Source organism: Lepisma saccharinum, chromosome 14 (assembly GCF_977018435.1).
Source record: "Lepisma saccharinum chromosome 14, izLepSacc3.1, whole genome shotgun sequence".
Taxonomy (NCBI): domain Eukaryota; kingdom Metazoa; phylum Arthropoda; class Insecta; order Zygentoma; family Lepismatidae; genus Lepisma; species Lepisma saccharinum.
In genome coordinates, this window is record NC_139242.1 from 71,331,018 (window position 1) to 71,358,986 (window position 27,969).

General features: G+C 36.9%; 2 protein-coding genes across 2 annotated transcripts in view; one reads left to right on the forward strand and one right to left on the reverse strand.

The window, feature by feature from the left end:
- Positions 1–81: 81 nt before the first annotated feature.
- LOC145998404 (IQ domain-containing protein E-like) lies at positions 82–14,454 on the reverse strand. Its single transcript, XM_083134810.1, has 7 exons — positions 14,344–14,454; positions 11,327–11,410; positions 10,068–10,153; positions 9,494–9,643; positions 5,965–6,150; positions 3,221–3,461; positions 82–143 (listed from the first exon to the last, which is right to left on the reverse strand). The coding sequence occupies exons 1-7, from the start codon at positions 14,363–14,365 to the stop codon at positions 82–84; spliced, it is 831 nt and encodes a 276-aa protein (XP_082990936.1). The 5' UTR covers positions 14,366–14,454.
- A 510-nt stretch (positions 14,455–14,964) lies between these two features.
- Prp31 (pre-mRNA processing factor 31) overlaps positions 14,965–27,969 on the forward strand; it is a 40,119-nt gene continuing 27,114 nt past the window's right edge. The window contains exons 1-3 of the mRNA XM_083135060.1: positions 14,965–15,083; positions 22,220–22,365; positions 24,292–24,489. Coding sequence (XP_082991186.1) covers positions 22,239–22,365; positions 24,292–24,489 — 325 coding nt within the window. The 5' untranslated portion in view covers positions 14,965–15,083; positions 22,220–22,238. The remainder of the gene's footprint in view (positions 15,084–22,219; positions 22,366–24,291; positions 24,490–27,969) is intronic.

Here is a 27,969-nt window from a genome sequence, read left to right on the forward strand (position 1 = left end):
GTACTAGTAACAAATAATTACTATACAGTTTTAAGTGTTGTTTCGTCATTTACGACCTATTAGCACATTATCTCCGTATTATCAGTGTTTTTCCGCATCAGAGGTAGTCTCGGTCCCAATTAGCTCGGATAATCGCAAGTCTACTGTAAACGAAAAAAGCAACATAGATTCTATAATGCATAAAACTCACGGGGCACACGGTATTCTTAATGAAAGACATTATATGGGAATTCACTCTGGTTCTTTACATAACTAAAAATAACTTTAAATATCTAAAAAAGAAAAAAAGGGATGAATATGAGTAGAAATTAGGGACAGGACAGATTAATAGGGAAATCTATCGGTATCAGCCGATATAAGCATATTGGTGTATCTGTAAAATTACCAATAATTTTACCAATCCGACATACCTATAAATATATAATTTAGTGTAATATTTTGCTATAATTTTTATGATTATAAACAAATACTCTCCACTCCCTATTTTTTAAAAAAATTCAGCTTCTTTTGTAACAGTCATCTGGTAACATACAATGAAGCATTCATGTTCTTCAAGGGCCATTTGGAATTCTATATCGGATCAGTAGAATAATGGTATCTGGTATCGGTAAATTTCATATTGGTCCATTCCAAGTAGAAATAATATGAAATGAATTCATGCAGTGGTTAACTTCTTTAACGAGGAAACCTTGATATAGAAACAGAAGGTTTGTCCTGATAGTACCTGCCAATAAGTGGTATATGCTCTGCAGGCTGTCGCCGCCAAATGTGGTGACTGACCATGCAGTTCTAAGGACAAGCAAATAACATCAAAATTCTTAGAAGGTATTCCTCTTACCACCCCCTCTTTGTGTCCATTACCTTCCCCTAACCTCTGTTGTGAATGTGGTAACCAAGTATTCAAATTTCCCTAACAAAGAGAATGCAGAGCTCTGGCTTGTAGATAACGAGTATGCAGTATTTCCAACATTCCTTTAAGTGGATGGAAGCACACGTGATGCTGCCAAGGTTTTTCAACAGATGACAGACCACATAATGGCTGGAATTTGTTACAAACAGTATTTATTTTTTTGTTTCCTTTTTGTGATTGTGTATGATTTTGTATGCTTGGGTTCTTCCATGGTTCTGTGTAGTTTAAAAGAGCCAATAAGGTTTGAACTTTCAGCCCTCCCCCATGCGACGCGAGAGGAAGTATAAATATGGCCTCTGACAGAGTGAGTGTGTTTATGAACTGGATAGCAGAAGGGAGAGCGATCTTCGGGCTCCAGTGGCCTCCTTGAGAAAAAGCATCCCGAGGCAGTTCTGTCGATGCTTAGCTTCCACTTGGCAGTTCTGCCGTGGGGCTCAAGTTAGAGGAATGTAAATAATGTAAATTAGAGAATTATTGGAAGAATACGAGCCTTGTTCTGTTGAATTGTAAATAAATGTATAAAGCCCATTTCTGCGAGTTTTCAGCAATCACCCTGCAACATTAATTCAGTAAGTTCTTGCCTGTGATTGATTCTTTGGTTCCGAGCACTCTGATGAGGAACGGGATGGGAACCCAGGACTAACGAGCTATTTAGTTGTTTATTTGGGTTCTTCCTGCCAGAAGCAGCCCGGTAAGGGTGGAGTGTTGCGGAACAAATTGTACCAGGCCTTCTGAAGTACAGAGCAATTACATACAGTAATTTTATACAGCTTTAACAGTTTCACACCTTTTCGTACAGAGCCATAAGAAATGCTGGTTTGTTGTGAAAGACACCAAAGACATTTAGCAGGAGACTGTTCCAATCCATGACCAATGTCATCCTGTGCTTCTATGACAACCCTATGCTTAGGTTGAACATTTCCCGTCTCCTGAAATTTAGTATAGACAGTGGATTGTTTGATGACATAGAACTTTTACACCCAGGGAATCTTCTTTCAAATCACCTTTGAACTTCACATGCCGATTGAGTTAACCCATCCGCATACCATTTAAATGCCAATTTTTTTGCCATGAAATACCATTTAAATTTGGCTATCTCCCGTGATGGTTGCACAGCAAGACAAGATGTCAAATATTGTGAAAACTATCCAAGCAATTTATGTGAAAATTTTATATATTGAAGTGGAAGTACAATAATAATAATGCACATATGCAGCTTACTTGAAACATAAATAGAAACTCACCTAATAATTTTGATCACACACATCTGTCCATTTCAATTCCTCAACCTTTTATTTTTTTCCTGCCACAGCTACCTCTTCCTCACTTTCACTACATTCTTCAATTTCACTAACACAAAATGAATCCCCGTGTTCATCTCCACTTCCAAAATCCACATTTTCCTCTTCATCGCTATCGAAAAGCAACTTTTCAATCGCGGAATCTTCTACAACATTCTTAAGCAACATGTTTGCAAGACGTAACAAATGAAGGTTTGTTTACATGAGAAATTACTGAACCAAACACGCTTGAAATGGTATGAAAAACTTAGCAGCACAAACATACACGTCATAGATTCGAAAGATCATACAACCTCTGCCATCCATTGACAGAAAAAGAAAATACGTGACGAAAATAGGGAACCCGTCGATTCGACGATTAGGTATGCAGATGGGTTGACATATATGAATCATAAATAAATACACGCTGTGCCGTAGGAAAAATATTCTCGAACCATAACACACACTGCAGTTGAATACACTGGAAAAACACAATACCTAACAAGCACCATATCACTTCACAGTCTCATATCTACTTTCAGGACCTCTGTAAAAACAAGTTTCTAGACCCCCTCGCGAAGCTTATGTTAGTGAGGATTTTAACCAAGATGTATAAAAAATGTGTGCATTGAGAATGACTACTTTCAACACCACCTTTTATAAATTGGTAAGTAAATCACTTTTTAAAATAATTACGGAAGTTGTACACTTGCTTCATCGACACACTACAATTATTTTGTAACCATTACACATTCCATCTGATGTGATGAAATATATATGTATAAGAACTGAAAAATTGCCCAAAAATAATAATTTGTGGTTGTGATTAAGCAAAATATTAAAAATAAAATACGATACAAATATAATGAAACTAGAAATAAATGTAAGAAAATACAAAATAGAAGAAAATGTCTAAAAGACTGGGAATATCAAAATATATAATATGACCTTATAATTTACAGAAACCTGGAAAAATACATCCTGGTATGAGTAGACAGATAATGTATTAAGTTGAAGGGGTAATGCCTACCTTTAACAGGATCATCCACATTTTGAATCATGTCTCTTTCATCTTTGAGGGTAGCATTTTCACTCTTCAAGTCCCTGTTCTCCTTCATCAGCATCTCCACTGTGTGGCTGAGATCTTTCGTAGGGCTTATCACAGATTTCACACGTTTGTTTGGCCGAAGCCTATTTGGTGTGTCTACACTCAACATAGAGATCTTAGATTCTTCTCGGGCTTTAACAAGCTGAGACTTCAGTCGCAGCACCTGATAAGAGAGTTATCAATTAATGCTTATCCACTTTGAACTTTAGGCACCACTTGGAGACTAAAGCATGATACTTAGGCATCAGATGAAAAAAAAAAGTTGCCAAAATGTGATGCAATAGCAAAATGTCAAAACTGGCATATACTAAACACATAAATCAATTATTTAATGCTTTTGTTGCTTTTAGAACACAATAAATGACTGATTGATTGATTGATTTGGTTTATTTGATGAAATTGATGAGGGGACGCTCACAAAAAATAACTATGCCCAGGTCAAGATTCGAACCTGGGACTCCTGGCACCATAGCATGATGTGCTAAAAACTCCACCATGGAAGTTGACCACAACACGATAAATAAGAATACAAGTAGTGCAATCTGAATTTATTAAAAATAACCCTTGACCTATGCATTACTGCATGTCTTAAAATATTTTAGTTAGCCAGGGTTTCAAAAAGCTAATACCTGAATTGCTTGTGATGATGATGATAAAAAATCTCACCATATCCTGGTAACATAACTTTGTACAAGCACAAAAGCAGGATGATAAAAAAGGCAATAAAATTCCTCCCAAGCTTCTTGATTCCTTCCTGGAGTCATCAGGAGCAAGTCAAGAGCTTGGAATTAGTTTCAGTGTCCTTTTTTTAATATCATGCTGCTTTGCATTAGATGGTGTGTACAGTATTGATATTGACTGACGCTGCAAACTCAAAGATTCTGGGTTGAATCCAAAATCAAGCATTCTTTGTAGTTTTCTCTCATATATCTCATCCATACAATTAAACTAGGGAGGCAGGAAAGAGACAAAAGTAACCAAAATATTAACACGTGCAATACAAATTATCTGAAATCAATAAATATTCCAAGTTTCTGCAACAAAAACATCCAAAAAAATGTGCTTATAAGCATAGTTAAAATTTGAATTCACAATAAAAAGCATTTGCAAACTGTTTAGCAGATGTACAATTATGACAGAAACCAGACTGACTTGATACAGTAATGCCCACATAAACATCAGTTCTTATATTGATAAAACAGTTATTTTTGCACAGTAACATCTCCTTCCTTCCTGCACACCAACAAAATTACAACACATCCAATGAAATAAATCACAGCATTGCAGGCAAAATAAGTAACACAGTCTACTTTCAAGCTCAAATGACACTTTCTTATCAACCGTGAGCAAAGCAAGCGTGCTGGCAATACAGTGACATACGAAAGCATCATACACATAAGAATGGAAAGCCGGATAGGATGATAAATCAGTAGTACAAGAAGAAATAGAACTTGCACCACAACTAGGAAAGCTCCAAATTCTTTTGCATGAAGAGCCATTCCTAATGTGAAACATCAGACTTTTCATAGTTTCTGCTGAATGATCTTTCAATCTGGAAATAATATTCTTGTCTCTTTTTTAGGAGGGAAGAGGTATGTTAAAATGTACACAGGTTCAAGGATACTTCCAATCAGGTTTCATTGTGTCGTAACGAATAAAAATAAGCACCACTTCATATCTAGAATTTTTTGGAACACACTCCATTTCATACCAATAAAAAGACTGAGGACCTGTTACACATCGAACATGTACTCTGTTTGTGGTCTGTGAGTACCTGATATAGTAGTGAACATGAGCCCACATTCTGATGTGATTTTTTTTAAAAAAGGGGGGGGGGTACATTCTCAGAAAAGAGGCTTGATGGTTCAGCCAGTAAGATGTCTGTCAAGTGGAAGACCTGAGTTCAATTGTCAGGGACTTCTCCCAGCAATATCTCTGCATCGAGCAGCTCTGAAGTGGGTACCTGGGAGGTAACGGTTGCTGGTGCTGATTACACCACCTCCACACCCATCCTATATGCCTTAATAGCACGTTGCAATATACAGGGATACTATTCCATGTTGTTTACCATCTTTGAACCATTTAAACACAATTTTTGGTGTAACATTTCTGGAGATCAAATGCTCCCATCATCAGATATTTATTTTTAGATTGATTAATGTTACAGTTACAATGGGATAAATTTAACAAAAACAAAAAAAAGCAAGTTATACAATGAACCTTGTTAATAATGTTAAGTTTTTGGAACCTAACAACTGTGAAGTAAGCATTAATCAAGCTGTTAAATAACTGTAACATTAATCAAACTAAAAATAAATTTCTGATGAAAGAATAGTGTGTTTTTTCCCAAAATGTTACATGAAAAAAATTATGTTTAAATACTTGTAACAACCGTAAACTAAAACAGGAATAATTTTACAATGAAAGCAATATGTACATACAAGAAAAGTGTGCACCTTTTACATTAACAATTAAATAATAAGCATTCTCATTTCTTCTTTTACTTTTCATTTACCATCTCATCCGGATTTCCTTCTAGGTAACTTCAAATGGAGAACTGTTTGCAGTGTGACAGACGTTTTCTACAAGTGCAGAAAGCTCTAACCAATAGTGCAGAGTGCGAGCGTAGTTTGATCAGATATAAGTGCAGTTTCTAATTAGTTTACCTCTTGGAAATAAGTTTCAGCTTGCAATTTATACTCAAGCACTCTTGTAGCTCTAATATCACCCTGAAGGCTTTTCAGTTCACCCTCTTTCTCCTTCAGAGCCTTTTCTAATCTGAAATTCCTTTGTTTCAAGTTAGTCACTACAGCTGATCCCTTATCAGACAACAATCTTCTAATCTCATCATTCTAAACAACAAAAGACAACAGTAGTGTTAGTATATGCTACCTACAATTAAAGAAATAATCAAACTTCTGTATTTCTACATAACTGGTCGGATACGTTCAATGTCTGCATGCTCTTTTTTTGTGGTGGAAGTAGTTCAAACTCCAAATAGTTCCCATAACTGGAGTTTACAGCATCAGTGCCAATGTTGTGAATACTGTACAGTTAGGAAAAACTTGCAGTTTTAAGGACACAATGAAACTTCTACAACTTACGAACCATTCTGAGTTATTGATTGAATTAAAGTTTGAAGTCTACTTCGTGTAGAGAAATACTAATTGGGACTGGACACTCAGTTTACAGAGGGATCCGAACGACTATGTGCCTCCACGATGATGATACCTTGTAAACAAGGGGTCCCGGGTTCCATACCCGGTGGAGGCACATTTCATAGTGGTTCAGATCCCACTTTATACTGTACCTAGGTTAAGTCCAGAACCAATTAGCATAAAGTGTACTTAAAACAACAACAAAAAGAAAAAAAATAGAGAAACAATTGTATACTGCCTCTGGATCTTTGCCATTAGCTGGCTTGTCTGACAAGAAGGACTATAAAATTATAGGAATTTTTTAATGTTTTAATAATTGCATAACAAGGCCACATCTCTCCTGCCTGTACATAAAATAAGATTTGAACAGATTTCAAGCATGACGACCTTGAACTCCTGTGTGTAAGTAATACAACATCCGTGCACATAGAATATGATTAACAAACAAAAAATAGGTATACATATCTCTTACACTACTAGAGCATAAAAAGGACAAAGACTAAACTATGACACTACTTTTCAATATTCTCTTACTAATTTTTACGAAGTAAAAAATTCTCAATATTCATTTCACTATATACATTAGCAACCATATTTAAATTTTGCCTCCACCACTTACATAATCTTCTTTTGAATATTAAAATCTACCAGTATAGCAATAAGTACGAGGGTTGTTATATAAATAAGAGGACTGATTTTATTCTGCTTAAATACACTGTGTTTGTCTGTCAGGTGTTGTCATAAAAAAGCAGGTTTTGAATGACATGAGATAAGAGCCACTGTTATGGAGCTATTTAGTTGGTGACAGGGAGCCATTAATTTAGGATATGTTTCTATTTACGTATTTAATAAAATACCAAAAACAGTATACTTACGATTTGTGAGTATGTATTGTTTATAAAACATTTCGGGAGTTGACTGCTCCCTTCTTTAGGCATTCCTTGGCTAGCGCTATCGCATTTTGCCGTGTCAACTTGGTGTAAAACAAGGAGTAAGGAGATAGGTTTCACTATGGTAAAAAAGGTTGCTAAAAACTTGCCAATGTTTTGATAAAACTTTCATGCCAAATTCTTTCATCATAAAACCCCATTACGTGTTAAAAGCCAAACTTTAAAAACCTGAAACTTAAAATGTTAAAAAGCACTCTCTCCTCGTGCACCCGTGTAGTGTCCGGTTTGCTTTCTTGCAGAATGCAAGAAGTTCCTTGATTCCCTTCCCCTCCAACAGAGCTCCCCTCCCATTCCCCAACCAACGTCATTTCCAACTCAAAATCACGTGTCAACTGAGCAGCGTGGATTAAGCCCAGCGTGACATGAAATCCTATTTTATTATTCTTGTTAACCTCCCCCCTTTTAAACATTTTTATCAAGGGAAAGTAATTAAATAAGGAATTTTATTCACTTTTGTACAACAGTACTTGCAGGAATTGTGTCTAATGCTTTGACACAGTTCCCCTGTTTCGCAACACATTTGGTCTACCTGTCCACAAGGTAGTGCATGCCTTCTAGAAAAAAGCTTTCTGGTGTGGCCTTTTACCAACTCTGCACTGTCTCCATTAGATCACTCATTCTCATATGAAAACCTCTGACCAAGCAAATGTTCTTTCAAATGTCCAAACAAGTGAAAGTCTGATGTGCCAAGCCTGACTGTATGATGAATGTTTCAATAGCTCAGAAAATGTAATATATTCTTTGTTTGTCTTTCTACAGTGTAACTTGACATGGAAATGGACATGTTGTATGAGCTACTGTGCAGATGCACACTACTCAACCATAATGACCCCCTTGCAAGGCCATTTTCTGTCCCGAAATAAGATTTTCTGTTTTGTGCATACTTTTCCATGCACCTTAGAATGAAATGCCTGTGATTTAATTACTTTTCCTTGCAGTATCCAACATGGATTTGAAGCTACAGCAGCTTTTTGTTGTCTTTGAAAAAAATCGGCTACTGAAACTCTGCAAATGATACAGGAAACTTAGAAGGAACAAATTTTATCAAAAACATCTTTTGAGTGGTACAAAGGAGGGTGAAGATAGTCTTGTTGCCACCCCATGTCCTAGAGGACAGCCCACTTCAAAAACTGAGGTGAATGTAAACACGATGCATGCACTTTGGAACAATGTCCTTTATTAACAGCAAATACTCCAGACATAATGCACAACCCATATGGATCAGCTCAAGACACAATCTACAATGATTTTGACCACAGAAGAGACCACGTCTTGCTCACAGCAGATGGATTCTGCAACAGGATAACACTCCAGCTCACCAAGCATGTATGGTACAAGTAACTATCAACGAGTTAGGTATTGAAGTGACGGCACACCAACCTCATTTGCTGGATCTTGCACCCTGTCACCTCCCCAGGTTTCAATATGTGAAAAAATAGCTACAGAATGACAATAAAACAAAAGAACTTCACCCATCCATCTGTTCAACTCTGGCCAAAAGGAAGCATGATCCACTCTGCCCCTCCACGAGTGAGTAATATGCACAGGGCATGCAGTTCTGCACAGGTCTTTTTGTCTGTGGTTCTATACATGGATACCATTTTCAATCAGATAGTGAGCTGAACAATGATGTTTCTTCTGTCAAAGAAGGGCTTCATGATTGTTTTTAAAAAGTGCATCATTGTTGGAATCAGTGAATCACTTCAGAATACCATTTTGAAAGGTTGTAATTAAAATTCAATTAGCTAGAGCCAATAATCTTAAAATAACACTATTAGTCCTCTTACTTTTATACATCCTTGTAACTTTGTAGTGTTTTATTCATAAAATTATATTTGGCATCTACAAGAAAAACATGCAGAAAAATATTACTTAATGTTTCAAGTGTTAAAAATGGTCAAGTAAATTTATAACTAACTTCTATGGGTCGAGTAAATTTATAACTAACTTCTACGGTTAGTAATACATAAACTTTAGTATCACTAACTACAAAAATAAACAGATATGCTTCTGAAGTCTCTACTAATGTTAATTGAAATACTTCCACTATTACTTCAGTCTTTTCTTCTTTTTTAGTTCTTTCCTACCTTTTTGGGGTCCATTAACTGTTCTATCTGCCTATCTTTTTTCACCGACTCCTCTTCCATCTTCCGAATTTTTACTTTCAAATTTTGATTCTCTTCCTTCATGCTGACAAGTTGCCTTTTTAATTCCAAAATGTCATCGTGAAGTTCTTCCTACGGGTGAGAAAAATAATTAAATCTTGGAGAAATGTGACATCCTATACACTACACATTTAACATTTCCATAACAAAGATCTTGAACATGATTACAGATACAAAATGCCTCATATTTCTCTTTGATATTGCAGATACATGGTGTCCACTGCAGGACTATGATAAAATTAAAATATACTTTCCGGTTCTCAAGGAGAACTTTCCAAAAATTCAAGGGTACAAGCAGACACATTCTCTATTTCAGCCTCTCACCACAGAAATTATCTCTGTGCAGGAACAAGTTTAAATATACAACTGTATACATTACAAAGCAATCAGCACATGAACTCCTGATAGATAAACACAATGGCTCTGCTTTGAGATGTATTTTATGACTCCTTCATATATGCATTATCTAAAAACCCTTTACAAACTTTATTCTTACCTCGGATTTGAATGCAGTTCTTGCTTGTGTTGGTGCAGACAACCTGGACAATCTTGTTCTGGAACCATCCCTTATGCAACCAGTACCTAGAAGATTGCAAAAACAAAACTTAATGTAATTGTGATGCTACTTGTTGGTACATACACATCCACTAGACTACCGCACGGGACCACGTTCGCTCGATCATACTCATTCGAGTCTCCCACACTCGAGCATATAGAATCAAATACAGGGTGGCCCAAAAAAAATAACCGAAATTTAGAACCGTTCCTTATGTGTTTCGTTACCTTTCTTTGGCCACCCTGTATCATTTAAATGTGACAATAATCATGGAAATATATGTTAAAAAATGCATCCTGGTAGTTTCAGCTAGGGGTGTGAGGGACAGATTTTTTTTTGTCGGGATGGGATCGGTATGGGAAATTTTTTAAATCCCGACATTTGGGACTGGAAAAATTTGCAATTTCCTGACAAGTCGGAAAATTTTCGGGATGGCAAATTTTCGAAATTTCCCGAAGCTCTGCAAAACTCAAATTCTACAAGTCATTTCCACCTTAAGTGATTGTTTTTGCATTTCTGGAAAAATAAACTTACAATTTCCGATAAGTTCCAGACACTTGCAGTGCAGAAAACATCGAGAATTAACGACTTTTTAAAATGACCATTTGGTATTTCCTGACTGCTTGGGATCCCAAAAAGTTGGGAAGTCATTTTGCAAAGTCAGGATCAGGATGGGATTTTTTTCCCACAAACTTTAACTTCAGATTCGTCATTAGCAGGCCTCAATTATTAAGTAGGCCAAATATGAAGAAAATTGGAGAGGGGTCTGGTCATCTTCAGTCATACCCTTTTCATTTTCATATATCGCTATGCATTGGTATGATAGACTAAACTACATTTTAAGATAGAGATAACTATGTTTACCTAAGTTTCAATTACACTGTGTCTTTCACTTTGAGGGCCCACTAGCACAGACAAATTACGGTTATACGTGAATTGTTGGGGTTCGAATGTACACCGATCATTTAGCCAGTATGAGTGTTCTTCACTCGTGTGCTATCTAGCGTCATCTGTGCGAACTATTAGACGCTCGTGCAAAAAGTCCTCAATGCAGCAATCTAACATGCACACTTCAAGTAATACAATTCATTTGTCATCGCAGAAAACAGATTCAGTGAAACTGTGCACTGAAATGGTACATGTAAGTAAATATTTACCAATTAGATGTTATCAAAGGGAAATAAATCTGCAGTGATTACCTGTTCTCAGAGTTATGCTTCCTGGGACTTTGGAATTGAAAGTACTCGCTGATGATGGTGGACGAAGGTTTCCTGGGCTGAGTCCTATTTAAGAAAAAATATATATAAAAATGTGCAAATAAAACAAAGGAAATAAACCATGTGAAAGTTTGCTTCAAACTCAGCAAAAAGAATTATACAATGCGAAAGCAGGCATATGAAACCAAATGCACTCCTCACAGGTGGATGGGAAAAGGGTCTGCATGCCCCCCCCTAAAAAAAAACACACAAAGAAAAAGCTTCAACTTGTGTGAGTTGGTCAACAATCAAGGGATGTTATGTGGACTGTCTTCTTTTAATTACTGCTGGTAAACTGCCATGTACTATACATCCATTCCACATGAGCAGACTAAAAAAAAACAACTCCTTCTCTTAGAACTTTCATGTCATGTGGGCAATGCTGTGCATTTCAGCCCTGAGTTCTGGAGCTTGATGTTTTACCATAACAACGCTCAGGCTCTTGTACAACTTCTGACCAAAAAAATATCCGACTAAAAAACAAGATGACCATCCCACTCTCTGAGCATGCCCCAGCCAACTTTTTCATCTTTCTCTGACTGGAAAAAAACAACTTGATGGGTTATGTTCAAATTATGGTTGAGGTAAAGGAAAATCCGATACAAAAGATGCATGCCATTTCAGGGTGTGATCCAATAATGGAAGAAACATGAGAATGTAAAAGTTCTGTCATTTTGCAAACATCCCTTGTAATTACAAGAGTAAACCGCTAGGTTATTGTTTCTACAAAAAATAAGTACTGCCTTTGTGAAGGAACACATTAGTCCTGTCTAGTTTGCTACACTTTTTGACTCTCCTTGTACTCGCACATCTCTTTGGTCATGCAGTGGAACACAGACTCATCTACTTCCTTGACTTGGTGTCTATACCATTTGCAATATGTTCTGTAGTGGTGTATGGTCACGTGGTGCATGTTAATTAATCAACGGAATGTTTGAAGCAGCAGACAGGAATTTGTTGAATCTTCTGAACTTGAACATCGCTATACTTGGTTGAACGTCATTTCCTTGCACCAGCCTGACACCAGGTTTCATACCTGCACTAGTGTAAAAAAGTGCAGCAAAGTAGATGGGACTATTGAGTAGCCAACTTACAGTCTCATTAATGACGGCTCCGGATTTTAGTCCCGGCCTATCACAAATAACCAGATGTTTAGAATTAGTGTTCTTAATATTTTTATATTTAGAATCAGTTAGGCCAGTTAAGTTTGCTTGCCTAGTATTTCTGTACTTTGCAAATTCTGCAAACATCTTTGTCCTTCAGTTTCAACCAATCATCATTTATCTTCAACATGGCGATCTGACTACAAAGGGTAAATAAGAAAAATAGAGATAGCACGAATTAAAAACAATCTTCCTCTATTAATTTGGGTAACAGTTTCACGCATCGGAGACACATTTCTTCATTTTACAGAAGAAACTACTTACGGAAATCAGTTTCTCTAAGGTTTCCAACATTCGTCAAGGTATTTTCTTTCATTGTGGAATCTATTTGACCGGGAAATCATGTATTTTTCAAGAGAAATATCTCACCGACGCACAAGTGCCATTGCTTTCGCTACGTGAACCGGATGCTGCATACGTTTGATGACGCAACCCCTGTCAGTGTTTCCAACTCCCCCTTTTTTTTAACTATGCTTGCCTAACCTAACCTTATTGGAAATGGTTCGTGGGGCTATCCGTCAGCTACCCGTGTATAATGTACAATTTGCACATGTGACGAACACGATAGTAGGTATTTTTCGGTGAAGATGGTTGGAAACACTGCATAACCACGACGTTAGTCAAGCTGTGTCAGCTATATTCTGTGTTACAGAAGCGAAGAAAGGAATAACAAAAAATACTCTCTATGTGAAAAAGTGTGTTTGTTTTCGTATAAAAAGCATAATGGCACCTTGAACTTTGTTCCGCAATACACAATTAGGTAACAGTTTCATACATCGGAGACACATTCCTTCAATTTTACACAAGAAACTACTTACGGAAATGAGTTTCTCCAAGGTTTACAACGTTTGTCGAGGTATTTTCTTTCATCATGGAATATATTTAACTGGGAAATCCTGTATTTTTGAAGAGAAATATCTCACCGACGCACAATTGCCATTGCTTTCATTTGCTTGCCCTACGACAACTGGATGCTCCGTACGTTTGATGATGTAAGCCCCTGTCAGTGTTTCAAACCTACCCCCCCCCCCTTTTTTTTACTATGGTTGCCTAAAGTAACCTAACCTTATCGGAAATGGTTCGTTGGGCTATCCGTGAATGGAAACACTGCATACCCACTACGGTAGTCAAGATTTGCCCGCCATATTCTGTGTTACGGAAGCGAAAAAAGGAGTCAAAGAAATTACTCTCTATGTGAAAAATTGTGTTGTTTTTTTTCGTGTAAAAAGCATAATGGCACCTTGAACTATGTTCCACAATACACAATTGGTAAGTACGAACCATGCGAAACACAAAATATCCCATTTTAATGTCTCTCCGATCCATGAAACTGGTAATTTAATTTGTACATGTCATGGTTATTTACGTGTTGAACATGTCCTATTTTGTTTGTATCTAACTACAGCCACGCAACCAGATGAACACTGTTTTAATAATGTTTTAGTTCACATTATCGAGTCATCAGGCGTTTAAAAACTTTTACGCTATCACAATGAGACTGAACACTTAATTCACGTTAAATCAACACACTCAAAGTTACTTCGGACACCCAAGTTTCACCCCATCTGTCCACTTGTAAACTTCGTTCTAAAAATGTAATGAAACTTATGCGTTCCGAAATTAAACTTATGGATCTTCAATGGGAAAGGAATACACCTAAATGAAGGAAAATGAAAAGTAGGTCGTATAGCAGTATACCGGTCTGCAAAGTACCTAGAAAAACAAGCAATGAATCTTATCTCACTGAGGATTTGCTGGTTTCTTAAAAACAATGATATCAATAATTGAATTTATTACCGTATCGTGATCTTGATGCCATGTTTTTCTTCCCTCGAAGAATTCTATTTTCATCCTCAACTTGCACTCAAAAGGTATTCACTTCATTCAAGTTTCTCACGCTCAGTGAAGGTGAGGGTGTAAGACTAGTTTTTCTCTAAGGAAAAGAATGAATTATGGTCCCATGACGTGCGCAAAGCACTTGAGAAGGAAATACATAATTATAAAAAATGATACGAGGATTAAAGTATTATCCACAACTATTTAATTATATGTGATTTTTTATTCTCTGTGTTCAATAATTACTGGTTAGTTTTCTTGCAAACAGGATACAATGAACGGTTATTTTTTCAGTAATGGGAAATTTGTCTTTCGTCCTCTCATATGACTACTATTCCGACGATACTAATTATCCACTGCTGAGAGACTGCGAACAGAGTAAGGATTTTCTGCAAATAAATAAATAACATATACATAATTTAGCGGAATTTGGCTTTTATCGTTGATTTTATTTACATATAATATGCTTTGTAATATAATCAGAAACATATAACAAATAATATGGGTCATTATTGTTTCGAGTTCAGTACGAATGTGGCATGTGATTGATTGTTTTATGTGTGACTGAAATAATCTGTGCTGAAACAAAAGTGAACGAAACGTACACATCTATGCGTACACAAAACGTCTGTACTGCAGATCCGGATTCATGAGTGTTGTTTTCTCAGGACAAGGACATAGTTAAAGAAAGTCAAACAGAGGTATGAACATAAAATAGATAGATCTAGAAATTACTTCAATAGAGGAAAAAAGGTCGTCATTTCTGAATGATGTTGTACCTTGTTTGAAAAGTTGACCAGGTAGGACCGACGATCACAATACGCACGTACAACAGATTGTAGAAATTGAATTTGTTTGTTGTAGTTAGTAGTTAAATTACTATATGTTATATAATCCTCTGGAATATAATTCGTTACACGCACGTGCACATACATAATAGGGTTGCTATTTTTAACACAGTTTCTTCTCCATTCATAGGTTTGGAGCCGGCCGTAATTCAACTTATAATCTGCAGTACTTTGAGCTCTGATAATGTTCTTTACATTCACCATTTCCGATACCGGCAAAATATGAAAACTACAAACATGTAAAGTTTCCATAAACACTGCCACTTTCAACTGGAAAAATCTACAGACAAATAAGGAGGCATTTTACCCTATTCATAATGGAAAGGCACTGTTCAGTTTAGCACTTGCTCCTGTTTTCCAACTCTCGCACTGGCTGCGCTTAAGCCATAAATAGAATAGGGTGTAGTACACAACAGAGCTGGAGTTAATGGTGTGCCAAAGCAACAACTTATATACCAAACTGTGATTAAATAGCAAAAATTCAGTCAGAACTGATGTATAGGGGGAGCAACAATTCTGTACTTTTTTAACAATGCAACAGAGTCAGATTGGGGCCATTGGCCCACTTTACCCCTTCGATAATTATGTCAATTTTTGGTAAATATGCGATGACGCCCAGACGGATGTCTTCAAATTTACAGGAGAAAGTACTTACTGAAATGAGTTTCTTTAGCATTCTGGACATTCTTGGAGGTATTTTCTTTCACGGAAAGTAAAAACTTCGTAGTTTAATGCTGCCGAACAAGAATTAATCACTTTTTACGTAAGAAATTGGCATTCCTGCCACATTATGCCGTTGTTTCCATTGTCTGCATGCAGATGGCGAGAACGTTGAAAGTCACGCGATCTCTGCAGTGTTACCAAACGTGCCTTCTTTTTACGAAAATTTCTATTTTTGCCGCACTTACTTTTTTCAATGAATTTAGGGGTGAAATGAGTGCTAATGGAACCTAACCTAACAGGCCTAACCTAACCTTGTGTGAATGGTTTCTGGGGCTAGCCGTGGATGGTTTTTGGGGTTAACGTCAATGGTTTGTGGGGCTACCCATGGATGGATTTTGGGGCTAACGTCAATGGTTTGTGGGGCTACCCGTGGATGGTTTTTGGGGCTAATATGCATGGTTTGTGGAGGTAAACATGAAAAAAAAATCGAAATAGTACGTAATTTTCCATCATGAAGGTTTGCTCACTGAAAATCGACAAAACACAAGCTGGCGCATCCTAACGTGCGATGATCCATTACGAGTGCACGCCATATTGTCTATTACAGGAGCGGAACATGTAAGACAAATAATCAATCGTAATATGAAAAGTTGACAGTATTTTATGGAAAAAGGCATAACTTCACCTTAAAGAATGTTCCGCAAGGCAAAATAGATAAGTACCAGTGGTAAAATTAAGGAAATAAATGAGTGAAAGGTGTCCGGGCGTTATCTCATATTTACCCAATTTTTATTTTAATCAACAGATTTCGATGTTTTACATAATATAAAGGTGGTTCCAGAGGAAGCACAAATAACGGAGATATTTGATCCCAAACTATTGCCTGCATGAGTGAAACCAACTCCTATTTCAGACTAAGCTACTTTCACTCCTTTTTTCTGTAAAAATTCCTAAACAGCAGTAAAAACAACACTCCCAATGTAACAACAATGTCAAATTACTATCGCCACCAAATGTAACCCTCCTAACCTAACTGTTTCCAATATGAATGAAAAAAAATATTTTTTTGGTATCAGTTCGTTATATTGGAGTCACTTTAAAATCGGATATTTTGTGTTTTGTATGGTTCGTACTTACCAATTGTGTATTGCGGAACATATTTGAAGGTGCCATTAAGGTTTTCACACGATTAGAAACATTTTTTACACTAAAATAAGCCATTTCTCAAAGTGTTACGGAAAGCACGTCATGATGCGAGCCCCACATACCATTCACGGATAGCCTGCATAAACCATTTGGGAACGTATAACCATCCATGAATAGCCCCAAAAAACATTCCCGGATAGCCCCACGGACCATTCACAGAAGGTTAGATTAGGTTCAGTTAGGTTAGGCAAACATAGTTAAAAAACGGCGTGGTTACGTTTTCGCTTAAATTGAAGCAACAGGAATTTCCGGCTGAAATAGATTGAAAGATGAAAGAAAATACCTCGAAGAACTTCGACAATGCTACAGAAACTGATTTCGGTAACACTTTACTATACCGGAGACGGATTTCTTCAAATTTACAGGAGAAAGTACTTACGCAAATCATTTTGTGTAGCGTTGTTGATGTTCGGGAATGTAGTTTTGATCCATTTTAATGCGGATGCATGTGGTTTTCTACAAAAATCTATTTCCGACGTGCTATTGCTGCTGCCGTCATTTGCTTTCTGCACGAGAGCACAATATGCTCTCGTATTGTCCGTATATGCTAAATTGAACGAAAGGAGTGCTAATGGAACCTAACCTAACAGGCCTAACCTAACCTTGTAGGCATACCTCTTCCCCGTGATGGTTAGTGGGGCTATCGTGAATTTTTGGGCTAACGTCAATGGTTTTGGGGGCTACCCGTGGATGGTTTGTGGGAAATAAGGAACAACAGTAAGTACTCGTTAATGTAAGAAATATACATTATTTTCGTTAGAAATTCATTATTTCACCTAAAGAAATGTTCTGCAATGCAGAATAGTACGTTAGCAATGTAAAAAATTGCGAAATAAATCATTGATAGGTGTCTCCGGTATAGTAAAGTAGTACCCCGATTTCCGTAAGTAGTTTCTCCTGTAAATTTGAAGAAAAGTATCAGATTTAACGAACTGTTACCAATTTTTTAAAGTACTAACTGGAGAGGGTGCAAAGTGAATGAAAAATCGCAAGACCATAGAATTATAATTTTAAAAATGCATGTCTGAGACAGTTTCAAAAAATGTTACGGTCAGAGCAGAGAAATCCAACTTACAAAAGAAATTCCACCAACTCACTCTGCTTGCTGCTGTATTTTCAACTTCATCCCTACATTTCTTCGATATTGTCTGCTGCACTTGACACATTTCTTCCCCTGCAACTCACTGAAATAAATCTCTTGCCCCCGGCTGAAAAATGCAAATAGGAACACTACCCAATATTCATTTTGGTTCACAAGCACTTACCACACACACTACAGACACACACCCACCTTGCAAACAAAGACCAAGTACCATGTAACATGCTGGTCTCACTTATCGCACCAAACTCAACATCTTCTTGATCAAGGCATCCACCGAAACCATCTGCAGTAAATCTCATGCCCCCGACGTCACACCAGGATTGTCAACCTTCAATCTCCAAACTTCCAATACCACTGGAAGATACAAACCACAAACACAATTTAACAACATGTCACACATCCATTTGCCATTCTTCTATCAAGTCATGACTTTCAAAAACAATACCTTTTTATAAAATCACTACAAAACCAATGCATAATACATAATTCCACAAATTTTGTTCATACCACAGGGAGATGGCGGTGATGAAAATGACATAATAAATAATAGAGGAAGTGTACCAAATGTGGGCTCCCTTTTTATTTTTACAGCATATCAAGGAAACCATCAAGCCAAAATAAATGGTACTAAAGCCTGAAATAGTACGTTATGTACTTATTTAGTCTCTTCTTCCATAGCGAGAAAAAATGGCTTTATTGTGAAAATCCTATTTTTTTTCAAAGAGATGAGATTTTGAACATCGGAAAAAAAAAATTCCTAAAGTGGGCCCCCAGGCTTCATTGAGAAAATCCTATTTTTTCAAAGAGATGAGATTTTGAACATAGTAGGAAGAAAACATTCCTAAAGTGGGCCCCCTTAACTTTATCACAGTTAAAAATAGCAACAGCATTAATTATAGTGAAACAAGCTGAAAGAGAATGCCTTGAAAGGTGTGGAATAAAATAAAATGTCTTCTGGATGTTAAGCATACTGTATTACAAGGAAGTTAAAATAATATAACCTTAAAGAAAGAAAAGAATGGAATGTTCAAAAAAACTTCATAGAATCGAAAGCATATCATAAATCCAAATGTCTTTGTCAGCCCCTGTACAATCTATATGGGCCATTAAATAGTACAGAACACACTGCACCCAGAGTTCACCTCCCGCATCAATGGAAAAATTTCCACTGCAGAATATGCATTCAGTATCGTCGATTGTGGATGGTGTTGTCCCAAAGTGAAGACTGTCCAAGGTATACAGAGATGTTTGAGTCACAATCAGACCCCTCTTCATTCCCCTTTACAGCAGAACATTTCGGTGCTGACTGACCATGTCCACGGCCTCGATATTGTTTTGGAGTGTTTCTTAGGGAGTCTCTCTGTTTGTCATTGGACTTTTCCATAGATTCTTCCATTGTAGCCTTGTAGAGAGTTGGAAATTATATCAGCAACATTGCTTGCCTTGTGTCCTCTTTCTTCTTGATTCATGAAACTGAAGAAATATGGAAAGGGCTAATTTGGAATGGCTGCACAGTCGTCTGTTGTTTTAAGAAGATGCTGAACAGCAGGTAGAGGTTGATCTGTCATAGCTGTTTCTTTGGCGAAGGGTGAATGTTCTCTAGCAGTGTAGGAAACTCTGCAGTGTGGTTTTCGGTACATGATACATCCTGCTGCTGGCTCTTTTCAAGCCCATCTTTTTCTTTCATTCAATATCTGTGGGCCATGTTATCTTGATTCCCTATTCTTAGTTTCTTCCCTGTTTTCACCATATCTATCCTCTTGGAACCTGTACCAGAATTCCATGATTAGAAACACATTCTGTGCTTGTTTCACAACATCACAGGGGTCCTCTTTAGGAACGATGTGGGGGCCCACTTTAGTACCACAAATGCTTAATTTTTCATGCTGATTATTTTTCATGCATTTCCATCCATTGCTTACCAATTACATACAAAGATAGCTCCTATGCTTAGGATTAAGTATATAGAAAAGTTGACACATTTACCTCTCAAATGACCCAAGTACGGCAGCTGAATGTGAGAGTAATAAAGATTTTTACTTGCACAAAATCACTCTGATTGGGGAACAATAGCTGCAGTAATCAACATGGGTGCAAGAACTGCATGCGAAAATAATGTTAGCTACAAACTCCATTTATTTCCCCCAGGCTACAGCAACAGAAGTGCTGAGGGCCCACTTTAAGAAGGAGACCCGCATTTGGTACACTTCCTCTACCACCAAGGATCTCTCATTACTCCACTATAATACATCTTCGTGAGCTAAAAACAACAGAAATCGTTCACATGGTAAGGTTAGCATCAGATTAATGCAATTTGATTTAAGACATTTCTTTATTTTCTCATTGAAATGTATCTTGGGTCATCATAATACTTGAAAGCTATCTGATAAGTCACACCTCAATGTTGGAGACAGTAAGTAATGGAAATTGATTTGGGGTGCAAAGTTTTCGTAGGAATTTCATTAAGGATTAATTTACATTCACAGCCACAATGGAGGTGAATGAAAATAAATCAAACGTAAATTTCTCATTTCCCAATTAACTGAAAATGAGGACCGAGTTCTGATTGTGTAATGATTTTCAAAATTTATGCAAGAGTATGAGAAAGCCATTCTCCATTAACACTAGAAGGATGGTGATTTCCTAGCTACCAATTAGGAATAGATTAAAAAAAATTTACGTCAATTTTCAGTGGTTTTTATTTTATTTTTCATGCGACAGTTCATCACTGTACACTTCTTTAATATTATTTTTTTCATATTTTTTACAAATTGTCAAACTGTAAAATAATTTTGATGTATTCTAACATACGTAATTACTAGAAATGTTAAAACTTAAGAGTGTGTTGATATATGTAATCGTAAATGAATTGACCTGTTCAACATCATGTACATTATGATCTAATGAACGGAAAATAAATAAATTAATGAATGTAAAGTTGTGTGTGTGTGGTTATATTGGCTTGAGATAACCACACAGTTTTCTCTTGCAAAATTTTTCCACTGCTGTTATTCTGCTGTGTTACTTTATTTGTTTTATTTTAACTTTCTTATAACCATTTCTTACAAATTCTGCCTCCTACAGTAAATACTAGAGGGGTACATAAGGAACAAGTAGGTCAGAAGGACTGTGTTAATCATATTCAGTTAAATCGTAGATTACAATCATTGGATTTTAATTAATGAAAATAAACATCAAACACAAGTATAGTATGCCTGTCCAGAAAGAAGGTCCTCATACATACTTCTTACAGTTCATACAGAGGTTTCTGGATTTATTCTTCCTATCTGGCAAGTCTTGCTTCTGATTGGCCTAGAAGGGATCTGTTTTATTTTCACTACTTAAGGTGCAACCAAATCTTCTGGTAATTTGAGAATTAAATCTCTACGAGAAGTTTTCCTGGTTGTTATATCTGTGTATAAGATCCAGGAGTTGTTGGCTGTGAAATCCAAAACATTTAAGAACATGGCCATCTTCTGCATCCAAACCACTAAAACAAATTTCATATTTTTGCAGTACTACCTAATAATGTAATGGGTTTTTCAATGATAAACTTTTAAAATTGCATGTTTATATTGCTTATTACTTCTAGCTAATGATTATACAATTACTAGAGCTGTACTTAGATTACCTTCTTTTATTGAAATGAAAACATTAACTATAATTATGGATTTCAGGAGATTTTACAAGAATTCTTTGTGTTTGTGCGCTATGGTGCCCTGGGTGCTGCGAAATCTTCAAATATTTTCATTGAAATTCAATCAATGATATGATTGTTTGAAATATATGCTTATTTTGTACTTTTTTTCTAAATTTAAAATATGTTATTTTTTTAACTTAAGACATGCAACCTTACCACACTAACAGTGCAAGTGTTAGATAGACCTACACTAAGGGCACCGTGAAACTAAAAAGTTTGTGAATTCTTGGTATAGTGTGTTCTGTTTAGAATTGTGTAACTTATCCATGTAGACTTCAAGCAGTATATGATACTCGTGATGTTATTAATCCATTTCAGAAGTTTGTGAAAAGCAGCCATGTCTTTAGCTGATGAGCTTCTGGCTGACCTAGAAGACCGAGATGACACTGAAGATTCTTTCATGGAAAGTGCTCCTGCTCCAGAGATCAAACCTGCAAGCAACAATGTGGTTCAGATGGAAGAAGGTAAGAATCGATCAAATCTAAGATTTAAAATGCTTTCGCTGAATTGTTGTCAAGCTTGGAAAGAAAATATAAAGTATTTGTGACCAGCAATGAAAACTATTTTCTTTAGGGAACATCATTGGACTTTATTTTTTGCTTCCCGTTCCCTTTTCGTAAGCATTTTTTTTTTTACTCTTTGATGCACCAATTTTCAGATACATTTTCAGGTACCTATTCAAGATTGGTACTCTACCAGTTTTCTTGGTCTTGTCCCTATATATAGACCCACATACACACATATACATATACACACTAGAGGCATACCAAAAGTAATGAGCATTTATTTTTGTTGGCAAATCGGTAACAGCATAAGAATGAGCATTGTGAGGTAGGTGGCACCATCTGTTATGTATCCTTGAGTGTTGTAAGACAACACTAGCTTGCATCACATGGTCAGTATTACCCCAAACAAAATGGCAGACAACAACATTTCATTTTGTCAGTTTGCTGTTATTGAATTTCTTGTTAATGAGAAAATTCCTCTGCACAAATTCACCAGAGATTAGAAATGGGTGCTAACAGTGTCAGTGTTGGAAGATGGGTCAAACATTATCTATATGGAACACAAGCACCCATTCAGCACGAAGCCATTGCCAAAGAACTGCTTCAGAGATATTGAAACGAAGGCGATGTTTTTTCTTCTTCTTCTTCTCCTCCTCCTCAGTATTGTGACTGGTGACAAGAACTGGCTTCACCATTTCGAACCTGAAACAAATAAATTAAAGATAGTGGCATCAGCTGCGAAGGTTATGTCCTCATTCTTTTCTGTGACAGTGTTAAAAAAGCTTATTATTATCCATCTCCTGTGTAATGTGCCATGTACAGTCATTGACATTGCTGGGTTGTAATCAAGGACATCAGCAGGATTTTTTCTCAAAGGGGCAGTCACAGAAACTTTTATTATTATTATTATTACTGCTATTATTGTTTTTATTTTTGTTATTATTATTACATTACAACTGTTGAGTTTTGGGTTCTTTCAGTTCTTCCGTAATCCAGAAAATGGAGTTAAGAATAAGATAGTATTTGTAACACAAACAAAAGTGTATAATTTCAGAACACAGTAATAGAACAAATACAACAACTTACATATTGGTATAATAGAAAGAAGTCTCGTCACGGAGAACAGCTATGACGTTTTAGACATACATGACAGGAAGCAATACACAGACTGTTGACAAACAACATTCAATAACCAGGTCTGGCATTCAAGTTCAATTGGCATACGACAACAACTACTACTACTACTTATGTTTTTTTAAAGTACATACATTTGTAATTTCCATATTCTGTGTATATACAATTTACATAACTATACGTAACATTAATTCATGTAGGACAAAAAAGCTGTATTTTATAGTTACGTAATCAGTGTAAAAATAGACTGTAAGCTTAAATGTAACACTACTTCAAATAATATTAATAATAATAATAATAGTTGCTGTAATTTACGTCCTGTAAGTCACAGAAAGCAATACTTTTTGTTATAAAATACATCTACAATTTCACCATTCGAATTACATTAACTCTTTCCAGAAATCTTGGGGGGGGGGGGGGCATGGTTGTAATGATTCCATTGGAAGTCAATTAGGTTGTTACAACCCATAAGTGTCAGGGACTGTACATCTCTTGTGCTACTCCATTCTTTAGCAAACTGCTGGATTTGAGTGTAACCTGTGCATTACCATTCCTTTCTGTTTGTTGTCGAGTAATCATTCATGCTTATCATACGGGGTAGGAATGTAATAGAAAGACGCTGTTTGGGTGTAATCTATGTGTTTTTATTGTTATAAGTTTTGTTGAACATTATTACCGTTACAAGAAGTGATATTAGATAATTTACACAGACTGTAGTGCTGATTTTACATCTTTCTATATCTTCGTCAGATACAAAGATCACGTCAATTCGTCAGCTGGCTACATTACATGATTCTGATCGTCTAAGGAACATAATGCGCCAGATCGACACTTACTCCCAGAAACTAAGGAGTTCAGAGGATATAATTGGTCCTGTTGAGTCTGATCCTGAATATCAGCTAATTGTTGAAGCAAACAATGTGGCTGCAGAAGTTGACAATGAAGTTGGTAAGTTAACACACATCAGTGCTGGCTACTAACCCTTAAGTATTGTTTTAAAATTAATTTTCAAAATAGCTCCGTGTGTGAAGTGTTCAATGTATTTTGAGCACACATTATGGTATTTATAAGTAGTTTAATTTGTTTTATATCAAGGTACATCTTGATCATCATCATCCTTTGCCGTTTCCTGCCTCTGGCTGGGTCCGAATGGAAGTCAAACTTCTCCATTTTTTCCTGGTCTTCCACCACTCCTCTCTTTCCACGGTGTTCCAATCTTGTCCTCTTCTAACACTCTCCGCTATCTGCTCTTTCCACAGACATCTTGGTCTCCCCCTTGGCCTTATTCCCACTCCTTGTTCATGGTAAGCTCTTACTGGTAGTCTTTCTGCATCCATACTCTTCATGTGTCTGAACCATCTCATCTGTGCGGATCTATTCTGTCCTGAATCATCACCACACTGTCTATTGGATCTCCTCATTCCTTATTCTATCCCTTCTAGTATTCCCCAATATACTCCTTAAAAATTTCATCTCCACTGCCTGCATCTTTCTTTTGTCTCTCTCTGTCATTATCCAAGTCTCTCCTCCATACATAATTATCGGCACATAGTGTGTGTTATATATTACCTTCTTGCATTTCATAGGTACATCCCTGTTCCATATTAATCTTCGAAGACTTTAATATAGTCCACCCATTTGTCCTATTCTGTTTATCTCATCTATTCTTCCACTTCTCTCAATCATGCTTCCTAGATATTTGAAGCTCTCCACTACCCTCAACTCTTCCGCATCCATCTTTATTCTTGTTATTAGCACCTCACTCTTTTCTGCACTGAATTTCATTCAAACTATCAAGCTGTCTCTGTACTACTTCTTACTTTCCCACATATTACTAAGTCATCAGCAAACAACAGGTCTTTCATCTCCTCCTCTCCTATCTTCTTCCCCACCTCTTCATTAATTGCATCCATTGTAATAATGAAGAGCAGTGGGGAAAGAGCACTTCCCTGTTTTAGTCCATTACTTATACTGAACCACTCCGTTCTTCTCACTGGTGTCTTCACACAGCTCTGGTTGGCCTTGTATGTGCTCTGCACTCTGCTCTCTGCACACTATCTCTTCCTCGACTCTTTTCTCTCTTGATCATGGAACTAATTAAGTACTCAACTTTTCCTGTAGTTTATTGCTGTTGTCTTCTATTCAAGGGAACTTCTTTTGGGGTCCTAGTGGAGGCATAGTGCACAATGGATCAGATTCTACGTTAAACTGGCCTTCCTGATTGCGCAGTTTTAGTGTCGTCGCCTTGTAATCAAGGGGTCCCGGGTTCGATACTTGGTGGATTTACATAGTGGTTCGAATCCCACTTTAAACTGTAGGTGTAGTCCCGATTAGCCTTACTGTGCACAAAGTGGACTTAAAGCACCAACTCAACCAATCAATCTACATTTAACTACAGGTCCAGTCTTTATTAGTCACCAGCCTCTGTGGTGGAGTGGTTAACACAGCATGCTACGATGCCAGGAGTCCAGGTTCGAATCCCAGCATGGCATGGGTGTTCTTTGTTAGTGGTGTCCCTTCATCAATTTCATCATATCGTCACTCATCCTCATCGTCACAATTAGCCAAAAGTGGCAGAAAAATGATGCAAAGTGGCCTCATTCAATTTATCGAATAGCTGAGAGTAAAAATGAATTACAGTTTGTCCTACTTTTTGGAATTTTGTTCTGTATGAATTTCATGTTAAATAAACTTTATGAAATAAAAGGTAAAATTGCACTATGAAATTAAAAGCATGTTACACCCTGCTTAATTTGATAATTTTGTTAAATCATTTATGAAGAAAGAAAGGAAAATTGTATGAGGGGCAAAGTTTAAAAGTTGAAAACTAAAAGATATGTTATGACCAAAAGGGTAGAGATGATTTCACACCCCGTAGGTTTTTGTACTGAGTAAAGTTCGTAAGGACGATCTCATGGATATTCAAGGAGTTACTGTGTTCATATCTTTCTTATTTTTTTTTTTCTGAAATTTCATTACCAATAATTATTCTGCATTTCATCATTACCCTGACCAAAGTTACTTCATTAATTCACAAATAATAGAAATTCACAATATTAAACAGTGAATAAAATGTATTGTTTATTCATCATTTATACAATTTTAACAATTTTTTTGCCACTGTGTTACGGCAGTTTCCATTTTTTTAATATATTCACTAGTATTAGTTTGTCGTCAGTGGCGTATGCTGGGTTCAAAACCTGGGCTCTCTCTTCATATCATAATACGAGGGTGGTTTGAAAAGTTCTCGGAATCACCACCAGATGTTAGTGCTAGGACAACGAGGTTCCCGCATAGTAATAGGCCATCCTTTATTAATAAACACGTGGCGCGTCAGTGTTCTGGGTAGAGATCTGTGGTGCGGACGTCACTTTGTAGTTGTTCCCGTGCAGTGCTTTGTGAAGATGGAAAAAATCGAGATTCGAGCGGTGATTAAGTACTTCGTAAAGAAAGGTATGAAACCAAAGGAAATTCATGCCGATTTTCTGAACACACTGGGGGACTCTGCTCCTTCATATTCAACTGTTGCAAAGTGGACAAACGAGTTTAAATTTGGTCGGGACAGCTTAGAAGATGATCCACGTAGTGGTCGCCCAAAATGTGCTACTACCCCAGAAATTATTGAAAAAGTGCATAAATTGGTCATGGAGGATCGCCGACTGAAAGTGCGTGAAATTGCTGAAGCTATAGGAATGTCATCCGAACGGGCGTATCACATTTTAACAGTTGAATTGGATATGAGAAAATTATCTGCAAGATGGGTGCCGCGACTTTTAACACAGGACCATAAACGCATCAGAGTGGACATTTCCGAACAACGTTTGACTCGTTTTAAGAGAAACCAAACAGATTTTTTGCGCCGGTTTGTGACGACAGATGAAACGTGGGTCCACTACTATACCCCAGAGACAAAACAACAGTCAAAGCAGTGGAAACATGTTGATTCACCACCACCAAAGAAAGCATAGGCAATACGGTCGGCCGGAAAGGTAATGGCGTCAGTGTTTTGGGATGTGAAATGGATTCTGTTGATCGATTATCTTCCCACTGGTCAAACAATTACGGGACAATACTACGCTAATCTCCTCGACCAACTAAAGCATAAGATACGGGAAAAGAGGTCAGGTTTGGCAAGAAAGAAAATCATCTTGCATCAGGACAATGCGCGCCCTCACACAAGTATCGTTGCCATGGCAAAAAAACATGAACTTGGTTACGAATTGTTTCCACATCCGCCTTATTCGCCTGATTTGGCTCCCTCAGACTTCCATCTTTTCCCCAAACTCAAAAGTTTCCTCGGTGGACGGAGATTCTCTTCAAAGGAAGAACTAATAGCCGAATTTGACACGTATTTCACAGGCCTGGGGGAATCTAATTTTCGAGATGGGATCAAGGCATTGGAGCATCGCTGGACCAAGTGCATTAGTG